Source organism: Trachemys scripta, chromosome 2 (assembly GCF_013100865.1).
Source record: "Trachemys scripta elegans isolate TJP31775 chromosome 2, CAS_Tse_1.0, whole genome shotgun sequence".
Classification (NCBI taxonomy): Eukaryota; Metazoa; Chordata; order Testudines; family Emydidae; genus Trachemys; species Trachemys scripta.
Genome location: NC_048299.1, coordinates 6,212,593 through 6,225,032, shown reverse-complemented (window position 1 = coordinate 6,225,032; position 12,440 = coordinate 6,212,593). Strand labels below are relative to the sequence as shown.

The window sequence follows — 12,440 nt, the reverse complement described above, 5'->3', positions numbered from 1 at the left end:
CCCCCTGCGCCCAGTACCTCAGCCCCCCCCCCTTGTGCCCAGTACCTCAGCCCCCTCTGGGCTCCATGGTCTGTCCTCCCCCCTCATCCCCCCGCTACCTCACCCCCTGTGCCACAGGGCCCTATGCCCTTTGCACCTATTACTTCAGCATGCAGTTACCTCAGCCCACCCTGTGGTCCACGGCTTGTCCCCCCTTTGTGCTTGGCTACCTCAGCCTCCTCTATGCCCCATGTCCTGCCCCTCCCCCCCACACACACATCCCAGGACTCTATGACCCCCATGTCTGCTACTTCATTCAGCTCCCTCTGGACCCATGGCTTTACACCCCCTGCACTTGCTGCCTTAGCTCTCTCTGTGCACCATAGTCCTGCTACCTCCATGACCCTGGCCCTATTGCCCCCATGTTCCCTGGGTGACCTGCCTCCCGCATCCCCTCTCCTGCCATGCCCTCTGGGGCACCTGTTATCCTCATGGCCCTCCCTCACATCTCTGTCACCCTGCTCTGGCTGCCCCTATAACTGCCTGTCACCCTGCCCTTGTCACTGCCTATTGCCTTGCTACACCAGCCTGTCACCCTGCCTATCACTCTATCCCTGCTTCGCCCTGCTTCTTTTTCTCAGCCCTTGTAGGTTTTATTTTCCTAGTTTCCCACTGTTGGGATGCTTTAGGATCATACGAGTTCTAGTTATAATACCTCAATCAATTAATCTGTCCTTGCAAGTGCAAGATAAGATCTGATCCATCCTGTGCTGGGGGCTCCTAATTGGATAGGTGTTTGTACAACACCCTATTGTGATGGGGCTTGATCCTGTTCGAAACCTTCAGGTGTTGTCACAACACAAATAACACATAGTAATGTGTTTAGCATGTGTGCGCTACATGCAGAGCGGGGTCAGGGAAGGCAGGGGCAGGCTATAACTCCATTACATGGGAGCATTAGGGAGCTTTTAGAGTCAGACAAGTGGAAAAGCTATTGCAGTCTTAAGTTGTTGCGTGTGAGCTTAGTCATGACCCTGCTACACGGACTAGTCATGGAAGGTTATAGGAAGGAGGCTCCTACCCAGAGATCCCAGCTTGCAATATGGACAGGTTTTGGTTAATTTGTGTCTAAAATTCACACAGTACCCTCGATACTGTAACCAGAATGGCTAAAAGATTTTATATGTGGAAAATATTGGGCCAAATTCATTCCTGGTGTCACCCCATTAAAGAGTTCAACCAGGGACAAATTTGGCCCACTGTAGTAAAAGGGGAAAAATAACTTCTTCCTATGCGAGGGTCGATAGCAATGTATGAGGTGTTTGGGGCCACACTGCAGCCTACCCTATGCATTCAGGGCTATAGCCAGCTGTTTGAAATGTGTGCTGGCTCTGCTGCTCCCCTCCTGTGATTACACCTGTAACCCCACATGACAGACCTGATGTTGTACAACAGGATCAACACTAACCCTGCAGGTGCAGTTAGACTGAAATATGGAGCAGGTGTTAACCCTTGGGATACTGAAGAGTACATGTTTTGGGTACCTCTCCTTTTCCCCTCACCAGGCACGCGATTCCCTCCACCACCAATGATCCCTCCCTGCCAAAGCAATTTCCTCCTGCCGTTCATTCTCTCCTCTCAGCTACCATTATTGCGTTGCCACACAGAGCTCTGAACTCTGTATTCGTTCTTGGCGTATGGGAGGAGTTGTTAACCACCATCATAGCAGGAGAGCAGGGTCAGAGGAGGAGAGGGAGATTTTTGAGAGCAGAGAGGCAGAGCCAGATGGGTTTCTCTATTGCAGAGTCCCAATTTGACCCATCTGTCAGCCATTAGAAAACAGCTCTTCTCCTTTGGTGCAGCAACTCCAGTGGCTTCTAGAAATTAGCCAGTTTCCAGATGACGTGTGTTTGGAAATTAGCTTATTTTCCTAAGGCTTAATAATAAAATCTGATGAAGAATTAAGTGAACTTGCTAATGGCTACGAGAAATGTTGCTGCAGAAAATTAAATGTCATACATTGGATATCTGCCTTATCTTCTGTTTCTGCTTTAATGAAAGTTGCACTGTTGTTACCTGGAAAGATCGAAGAATGCAGAGCACAGATTGGCTTGATTTGAGCAGCCATACGCTATAATTTTTCAGAGAAAGAAGGTGAAATCCTCAGTTCTCAGAATCTTCCTTTACACTAACTTTTTATTTTAAAGCACTTTCCAAAATGCTAATGAGGTACCCCAGAATTGCAAGGTTTGTTTTAAAAAATGGGCAGTTTCAGAAGAGATTTGATTAAAGTAGCAAGAAAAGGCTGCTTTGCTTGATCCATCTCTTTTTGGTCCATTTGGTCATTAGGTTACCTACAAAGAGAAGAACGTGTATGGTGCAGAGCTGTGGTGTAACAGTTGGATCACTTACCTTGAAGAACTTAATGGAATAGTTTCATGCAGCGATTAAATCCAGTATTGCAGACAAAGCCCTTGTTGAACTAGTTCCTTGGACTTTTGTGGTTCTACCTAAGAGCGGGATGGCAGCAGTAAGCAGGACTCTGGGGTAAGCTTCACATATCAAATACTGTGACTTGGCTAAAGGGCTGGCTGATGTTGGTCATGGTGTGTTAATTTTGATGGAATAAATGGGCAATCTGGCATTCTCTTCAGTGGGAGTTGACAGCACTCACCTCCTTGCAATAGGTAGTCAGTACCTCAAAAGATCAGACCCTTTATGACTAAGAATAAAGTTTGTAGTTATTCTCATTATGACAGGATCTGATCCTGCAGCCCTCATTGCCCAGATTGCCCCTGTGAAGTCAGTCACTGTGACACCCTGTACCCCATGTTCACCATTTTATGTTATATTTTGTACAAAGTATGCCTTGTGAGTTATCATTTGAAAACTCATAATCCGCTGAATATTATCGTAACGTAGAAATGTTACTCCTGGAGGAATTCTGTGAGATTGCGCAATGCAGAATTTTGCAGAAATTAATGTTTTTTGCACATAATTTCCTTTCCCCCACAGAAATGGATTGCAGTGCTGCTGGCCGCCACTATGGGCCACCGGATCTGGCAGAGCCCAGCTTGCACATAGAAAACACTGGGCCAGGGGAGAGAGTAGAGCAGGGGAGGGCAAACTACGGCCCACGGGCTGGATCCAGCCCCTTGGGGCTTTGGATCCGGCCCGTGGCACCACTGGCACCATATCCCTGCAGCCCCTGGGCAGGAGGGCTGAGGGCTCCATGCGTTGCCCTTGCTCCAGGCACTGCCCCCTGCAGCTCCCATTGGCCGGGAATGGGGAACTGCAGCCAATGGGAGCTTCGGGGGAGGTACCTGGAGGCGCGGCAAGGGCAGTGCTCGCAGAGGGCCCCCAGGGGCCGCAGCGCTTCCGGGAGCGGTGCAGGGAGCCTGCCCTGGCCCCGGTGCAGCCGCTGCCACCCCGGAACCAGAACCCCTCCTGTACCCCACCCCCCCAACCCCCTGCCCTGAGCCCTCTCCTGCAGTCCGCACCCCTCCTCTGCCCCAATCCCTTGCCCTGAGCCCCTTCCTGCACACCGCACCCCCTCCCACACAACGCACTCCCTCTTGTACCCCAACCCTCTGCCGCGGCCCTGCATACAATTTCCCCACCCAGATGTGGCCCTCAGCCCAAAAAGTTTGCCCACCCCTGGAGTAGAGAGTTCCTAGCAGCTGTAGTTCCCTATACGCCCTGAGGGAAGGAGATAATGGCACGCAGGAAACTCCACACAAGCCTGGCTGGGACCCAGCAACAGGCTGTTTCTCTTTCTGGATCCCTGGGCAGTAGGGGGGTGGGTGTGGTTGGTGGGGCCACGGCTAGGCTCTGGAGTGGAGGGGATGTGGGTATCTGGGCTAGGGAGGCCCCCATGGCTGGGCTCTGGTGGGGGAGGGATTCAGGTATATTGGCTGGAAGAGCACCGTGGCTGGACTCGGGAAGGGTTGTGGGTTCTGCGGAGTGGGAGAGGAACTAGGTTGTCATAGGGGGGTTTTTAACTCCTGGGGGAATTTTTGTGTGTCTGTATTGTTACAGACATACCTGTTGACAGGTATTTTAAAATAAATTACCAAAATAATTGAAAGTGGTGTGATTATGTAGTGTTGTTTTGACAAATAAAATTTGCCGAATTTTAAAATGTTATATGCAGAATTTTTATTTTTTTGGCACAGAATTCCCCCAGCAATGTGTGTAACAACACTGCATATAAAATTGAAATTTTACTATATGATTGTTACTGAAACTTGTAGTTCTTGGTAACACCCACAAACCAATTTCTCAGAGACACATCAGCAAAGGGCTAAAGAGCCATTACCGGCTCAATCAGACCTTCTCCAGCAGGGCGGGAGTTGTAAACAAGAAATTTACAATTCATCTGAAGGGCAGTTTGGAGCTCATGTAGGCAATGGAACTGCCTGACCCCATGACCCAGCAAGGGATTGGGGTATAGGAAGGGATGAAAAATATCCATAGCCATTTCTCTCCTCCTTCCATCTCTCTGCTCATGACAATGATGAGTCTCAAAGAACTGAACAAAGGTGGGGAGTGGTCCCATGCTGGAAAGGGATGCAGCCTGTGAAATGTATTCCTGCTCAGGCTATTAGCCTTGGTAAAATTTGGGAATTAGCTTGTAGTTTTATCTTTTTATTTCTTTTGTAACCAATCCTGAGTTATACTCAATTATACTTCTCATCACTTAAAATCTGTCTTTCTCTAGATAAACTTGTTTGTTTTATTGATTTATCTAAACTGTGTGTTTTGGTTGAAGTGCTTGAGAATCTTAGGTCAATAAGCCTAGTGCATATTCATTACCCATTGTTGGAATGAAGCCTATCTATCTATGAGCTTATACTGTCCGGGGGAGGGTCTTGAACAGCATAAGATGCACGTTTCTGGGGAGCAAGGTTGGGGCTGAGGGGTATGCATGGTGTCCTCCTGTATGTAATTCATGGATGGCTGGGCACAGCATTCATATCTTCAGCTGGGAGTGACTTTGCATGCTGGTGGCTGTGAGTGAGGAGAGCCTGGAGGGGCTGCTGTTCGTCAGCAAAACACTGTAAAAGGCATGCCAGGCTGGAGAGCTAAGGGGACACAGCACTCCAGATGGCACTCTGGGGAATGTCAGTGGTATTGTTCACTTGAATTAAGAGTTCCAGGACCAATGAAACCAGATCTCATGTGCCTCTATTGTGTCCCCTCATGCTCCTCTTCTCTCTAAACTAAAAAGTCTGATCTTTACACTGCCTCTTAATGAGGAAGATTTTCCATGGCTCTAACCATTTTCCTTGCCTGTCTGTACCCTCTTACTTTTGCTGTTCACACTATTTTCACTTTGCTTTTCAGTGAAGATTGGTGATCCAGGGCCCTGTGAACTCTAGTCACATGATAGAAATTAGCCTAGTGCAATGGTTCCCAAACTGGAGGGTTCTCGGGGGGGAATTCCCTAATGGCGGACAGAGCTGTCCCCAGGGACCCCAGACAGCACAGGGCCAGCAGCCTGGAGCCCCTGGACTTCCAAGAGCTAAGCAGATCAAAGCAAGCACATCTATCACACTGAGGAGATTTAAACTCCAAGACTCATTATAAGAAATGGAAAGGAAGGTGGATATTTTTTGCTGTTTTTAAAATTAAATAGGCAGCTAGTGTTTGTAACGGGTTGGATCACAGAAATCCCCTTGGGAGCTGCCACCTGATGTGCAAAGACTACCTCTGCTCCTGTTTTCCCTGCCAGCTCAGGACTCCAGCACCCTGTCTTGCTGAGCCACACACTCCCGTCTGCTTTAACACAGACCCAGGGTCTGAATCACTTGTCCCAAAGCTACAAGTTTACCTGAAAACAGCTTATGGAAATGTGTTTGTCTCTAGCATCAGATGCCCAACTCCCAATGGGGTCTAAACCCAGATAAATCCGTTTTACCCTGCATAAAGCTTATGCAGGGCAAACTCATAAATTGTTCGCCCTCTATAACACTGATAGAGAGAGATGCGCAGCTGTTTGCTCCCCCAGGTATTAATACATACTCTGAGTAAATTACTAAATAAAAAGTGATTTTATTAAATACAGACAGTAGGATTTAAGTGGTTCCAAGTAGTAACAGACAGAACAAAGTAAGTCACCAAGCAAAATAAAATAAAATGTGCAAATTTATGTCTAATCAAACTAAATACAGATAATCTCACCCTCAGAGATGTTTCAGTAAGTTTTTCTCAGGATGGACACCTTCCAGGCCTGGGCACAATTCTTTCCCCTGGTAGAGCTCTTGTTGCAGCTCAGGTGATAGTTAGGGGATTCTTCATGATGGCTCCTCTCTCCCCTTTGTTCTCTTCCACCCCTTTATATATCTTTCGCATAAGGCGGGAACCCTTTGTCCCTCTGGGTCCCCCCCCCCCGGAAAAGCACCAGGTTAAAGATGGATTCCAGTTCAGGTAACATGATCACATGTCACTGCAAGACTTCATTACTCACTTGACAGCACACACATATACAGGAAGACTCACAGGTAAACACAGCCATCTGCAGACCATAGGAGTCATCAAGATTCCAAATCATCATTAATGGCCCACACTTTACATAATTACAATAGGTCCTCAGTTATATTTTATATTTCTAGTTTTAGATACAAGAGTGGTACATTTATACAAATAGGATGATCACACTCAGTAGATTATAAGCTTTGTAATGATACCTTACAAGAGACCTTTTGCATGAAGCATATCCCAGTTATATTCACTTTTTACCATATTTTTCTAAAACTATCCCAGTTACATTATATTCACTTATTATCATGTTTTTATAAAACCATATAGACTGCACAACGTCAATGTTTTTAAAATTATGAAGAACGAGTTTAAGCTTTGTTGTAATGTGCGTTGTTTTCCTGGACTGCTCAAGACCTGAATGCTTATGTAGGAGGAACTCTGAGTTAGCTTCTTAAATACCTTCATGCTGTTTCACATCTGATGCTCCTTGATGAAACATAGGAGCCTTGTCTTATAACAGGCTTATTCAAAGTGATACAAGCTACGGAAGTAAAATCTTGGAAGAGTGTTGCCGTTTTCATAATGTAATAAAAATAGTGTAATTATAAATAATAAGTAATAATAAATAGTGTGTAATAAGCATTTCATAAAAACAAATTTTATATTTCCAAGATCACTGCTTTTATAATTTATACTCAGGTAAAGGAGAAAATCCCTGGGAATATTCATTTTTAGGAGGGGGTTTGCGAGACTTGACATTTTAGTGAAAGGGGTTCACAGGTTGTTAAAGTTTGGGAATCACTGGCCTAGTGCAATCCGTCCTGGAGGCCTGTCATCAACAAATTACTTATTTATTTGAAGGAAGAAAAACTGATCATTAAAATGTCAGGCTGTACTACAGGACCAAGGATTTGCAGATGAGATCTGTCCGATTGTGGGATATGAAACAGGGGTTTGGTCTGTTCATCTGTGCACAGAACTCCTGAGTTCTAATCCTCCCAAGCCACTTAAATACTGTGTAGTTCAATTTCCTTGATTGTTGTTTTTCCCCATTAAACATTTGCCTTCTTTTGAAAAATGCCTTACATCCTGTGTAAAAATGTAGTATAAGCAAAAAGTATTGTTGTTGCGAATATGATTACTTAATATTTGTAAACCACTTTGAAGGTAAATGTTATGTAAATGCTCATCATCATTAATATTACCAGGGTTGTGGTGGAAGCTTCTTTGCTTGGGACATTTAAAAGTAGCCTGGGTGGAGGACTATAAATTTCTTCCAGCTCTAGTCCATGTTCTTGGACATGGTGTCATGTATAAGGCCCTACCAGTTTCACAGCTGTGAAAAACATGTCACAGACCACAAAATAAGCCCTTCCCTGTGAAATCTGATCTCCCGTGTTGCTGGGAGTGCCCTAGCTGGGAGCTCCTAGCTGCTAGTCTGGGCTGAGCTGGGGAGGGACAGGACTTGTCCTTCCCCTGCACGGCCGCTCTTGGTGGGGAGATCAGACCTGCCTGCAGAGGTAGCACAGAAGTGAGGGTGGTACACCCTCACTTCTGCACTACAGCAGCCCCGGAGCTGAGCTCGGGGCTTCCACCCCTCAGGCTGCCTGGGCGTGGGGCTTCTGCCCCCAACGGCTCCTGGAGTGCCCATGCGTTTATCCACCATTGGCTGGGGCTAGCAGCTAGGAGCCCCCGGCAGGGCACTCCCAGCAGCACAGGGAGATCAGATTCACCTCCAACTCTGAGAGCCTCTTTCCCTGCTGCAGGAAGCTCCAGGGCTGCTGCCCGGCTGTGAAGGCATCACAGAAGTGAAGGTGGCAATCCCCTGGCCCCCCTACAACAGCAACTCTCCCCCCTGCACCCCACGATCATCTTCTGGGTCGGGAACCCCATGGTTAAAATACCTTGAAATTTCAGATCTAAACAGCTGAAATAGTGAAACTGACAGATTTTAAAACCCTCTGGCTGTGAAATTGACCAAAATGGACCATGAATTTGGTAAGACCGTAGTCATGTATGTTAGTCAGGGCTGGCTCCAGGCACCAGCGCAGGAAGCAGGTGCTTGGGGTGGCCAATGGAAAGGGGCTGCACGTCCGGGTCTTTGGCGGCGGGTCCCTCAGTCCCTCTCAGAGGGAAAGACCAGCCGCCAAATTGCTGCCGAAGAATGAAGCGGCACGGTAGAGCAGCCGCTGATCACGGCTTTATCTTTTTTATTTATTTTTTTTCTCTTCGCCGCTTGGGGCGGCAAAAAAGCTGGAGCTGGCCCTGATGTTAGTCTACTGAACTTGACTACCTTTTTCTCTGCCTGCCTGTGGAATGGAGGGGAAGAATAACTAACCCTGGCCTGTTTGAATTCCCTTTAGTTTGTTGCGTCAGGATGCAATGCACAGGTTACTACCCATTGTTTGCCATCTGCATACATCCCTCAGCCAACATAACTCCAACAGGACGTCCATCGCCCGCATTCAGAGGCAGACATACGGCAGGTCCTACCCAGTGCTCTTGGTCAGGCCTGATGGATCTACTATTCACATCCGCTATAAGGAGCCAAGGCGGATACTTACAGTAAGAAATATTGAGCAAAATCTATTTTTTAATAGAATTGCTGGGATGGAGGTTGTATTGAGTATTGCACAATATTGCATAATGAGAAGGATGGAGTTACAACTTCCTCTGAAGCATCCTGTATCAGTCACTGATGCACACGTAGGATTTGCCATATTGGATCAAATCAGTGGTGGTCAGGATATTAGACTGGATGGACCACTTTGATGCTGTAGAGAAAGGTGATAAACTTCCAAATGCGCTTATCCATTTGTCCGGGGGCAGAGTTGTCTCCATATCCTGAAACACGAGGTTCAATTAACTTCCTCCAAGGAGGTAGAGCCTCCAGTATTTTTAATGGTCATCTCTTCAACAGGACATCAGGCTAGACGGATCATTAGATACCGTTGGGGTGGCTGTTCCAGTGTTCCTACATCATAAATACTTTGTAAAGCTGTAGAAGTAGTACTAATTAGCAATCACATTGGATTTTTGGAAAGTTGTGTTCAGCTCTATCCCAATTTCTTCCTAGTTTGCTTCCCCAGCCGCCTCCACCCTGAGAGTGCCAAGTTACATTCATTAATCCCTGCTTGTTGAGGGCAGGCTGCATCTCCCTTTAGAGCCTGTTAACATTGCTCCAGGTGGTGGCCTGAATGATGAAGGGTGCTCCCTTCCCTTCAGATGGATTACTGAAGATGGAGGGGGCTAATCTTCAGAGTTTTTTATTTTCCCCTCACCCATTTATAAGAATATGGGGCTGAAATTTCCCCTACCCATGTAATGAATGCCCTGTCTGCGTCCTGTGGGTAGTTACAGTTCAGAAGCCACCTCATGCTCCGGGCATTTTTCAGGCAACCCCTGTCTCCCTCCTTCCCGCTGATCTCAGCCTCCTCTGGCCAAAGACAGGTCTCTGAGATACAGGCCCTTTTGAGGGGGAATGTGGTGATTCCAGGAACCAAACCCCTTTACTCCTTGGAAAGTCACTTGAATACAAGAGCAGGTGGGTCAGAATCTGGATGGTTCAGGGGATTAGTAATAGGATAAAATGCCTTTCACCTTTAGGTCACCAGCACAAAACAAGTCCCAAAACTAAAAGTCATTGCCATCTGATGGATCTTACATACAAGTTTACTGGGTCTTGGGTCAGCTCCCAGTGAGTAGGTGCCCACAGCACAAAACCCAACACCACCACCACAAATGGTTCTTATTGGCCTAGTACTGAATGAGTCCAATTGAATTATCATTGCATGCCTAGATGTGGTCCATCCAAGTCAGGGTTGATGCACCATGGCTGGTGGGGTGAGAAGTAGCCAGTGCTGTATCTCTAGTGTGGATAAGCACAGGACTACATTTCACAGAGCTGTTTGCCCAACACTTTTCTCCAGTAATAAATCCACTTAAAAATGCAATCTTCCTAATTGAAAAGAAATCCAATCCCTCCTCCCACTTATTCATTATTTTTTTCAGCTTATTTTGCACAGTGTTAATAACTGCTGCCTCTACATACCACAGTACTTTTCCCATTGCCCAGTCAACCCCTGTTGGAAGGTTAAATGCTTGTATTCTGATGACCTTTCACTACTGCATCATGCATCCTCAGGATAACAGATGATGCAGAATAACTTCTGCATCTGCCCCCAAACCAGTGAAACCCCAGCAATCAGTAAGAGAATTGTAATTAATAAAATTCCCATTTGATTAACCTCTATTGGGATTTTTATTTTGCAGCAAACTCCTCTCCTTTTGAACACTGAGGTATTTGAATAGGATGCCTTTGACTGATTATTAATTTTTGTTCCCCTCCACAGATGCCTGTAGACATTAACACTCTTTCTGAGGCCGAAAGAAAAGCGAGGTTACGGAAACGCGATTCCAGAAGGCTTAAGAGCAAACCGGAGGAAGTGTTGGATGATTTTAATTTGGACGATTACAGAAAATTTTGGAAGAAGAAATGAATTTGTTCTGAGGATCTGTGGAAGTGTAAAGGGAAGATTTGGCAACCCGGGCCTGCAGAGAAGGAGACTAACTTACTGTTATAAGGAGAAAGTTCGTAGCTGAGTAAAGATTTTCTTTCTCTTCTGTGCACCTGTTTCATTTTGTATGTATGTGTTATTTAGTGTTGGTGAAAGCTACTGGACTGACAGTCCTGGAGACTGAAGGCTCTGTTTATCCACTACTCAGATACAGTATGGGCAGTGGCATGCAAGATCCTCCAGTCCGACTCATCAAAAATACCTCAACTGTGATCATCTCATGGTCTAGATAATACTTAGTCCTGTCATGAGTGCAGGGGACTGGACTAGATGACATCTCGAGGTCTCTTCCAGTCCTATGTTTGTATGAACATATAAACGTCCGTACTGGGTCAGACCAAAGGTCCATCTAGCCCAGTATCTTGTCTTCCAATAGTGGCCAATGCCAGGTGCCCCAGAGGGAATGAACAGATTGGGAAGGCATGATTTCCCTTTACAAAAACCATTATGACTTTTTCCCAACAAATTATGTTCCTCTGAGTCTGACAATTTTGTTCTTTACTATCATTTCAGCCAGTTTGCCCGGTACTGAAGTCAGGCTTACTGAGCTGTAATTGGCAGGATCACCTCTGGAGCCCTTTTTAAAAATTGTCATCAGATTTGCTATCCCCCAGTCATTTGGTACAGAAGCTGATTTAAATGATAGGTTATGAACTACAGTTAGTAGTTCTGCAATTTCACATTTGAGTTCCTTCAGAACTCTTGGGTGAATATCATCTGGACCTGGTGACTTACTACTGTTTAGTTTATCAATTTGTTCCAAAACCACCTCTAATGACACCTCAATCTGGAACAGTTCCTCAGATTTGTCACCTAAAAAGAATTGCTCAGGTTTGGGAATTTCCCTCACATCCTCAGCAATGTTCCCTCTAAATTTTCCCATCCATGTGTGGAATGAATTTTGTTATGTGCAATGATATGGAGGTGATATGTGAGACATCACCTCCATATTGGTGCATATAACAAAATTCATGAGGGTGGGGCCAAGGGGTTAGAAGTGTGGGAGGGGGCTCAGGGCTGGGGTAGAGGATTGGTGTGCAGGGGTATGAGGGCTCTGGCTGGGAGTGTAGGCTGTGAGGTGGGGGCTGGTGATGGGGGGTTCAGGGATGGGGCAGAGGGTTGAGGTGCAGGGGTGTGAGGGCTCTAGCTGGAGGTGGGGCCACAGATGGGCTCAGGCCTGGGGCAGAGGGTTGGGGGCAGGGGGTAAGGGCTCTGGGGTGGGTCCAGGGATGGGTTTGGGGTTCAGAAGGGTGCTCTGGGGCTACAGGAAGGGGAGAGGTTCGGTTCTCTTCTCCCACCCCCCAAGCAGCTCTGGGGCTGGAGCGCAGGATAGGCGCTTTCCCTAGCAGGTCTGGGCCAGGGCTGGGTTCAGGCTGGGGGAGGGGCCTCAGCTGGTGTCGA

At 46.7% G+C, this 12,440-nt stretch overlaps 1 protein-coding gene across 1 annotated transcript; it reads left to right on the top strand.

Annotated features, from left to right (window-relative positions):
- The first annotated feature begins 317 nt into the window (after positions 1–317).
- MRPL55 (mitochondrial ribosomal protein L55) lies at positions 318–11,089 on the top strand. Its single transcript, XM_034759783.1, has 4 exons — positions 318–2,133; positions 2,329–2,526; positions 8,826–9,027; positions 10,815–11,089. Exons 2-4 carry the CDS (start codon positions 2,501–2,503, stop codon positions 10,959–10,961), a joined length of 375 nt encoding a protein of 124 aa, XP_034615674.1. The 5' UTR covers positions 318–2,133; positions 2,329–2,500; the 3' UTR covers positions 10,962–11,089.
- Positions 11,090–12,440: the final 1,351 nt, after the last annotated feature.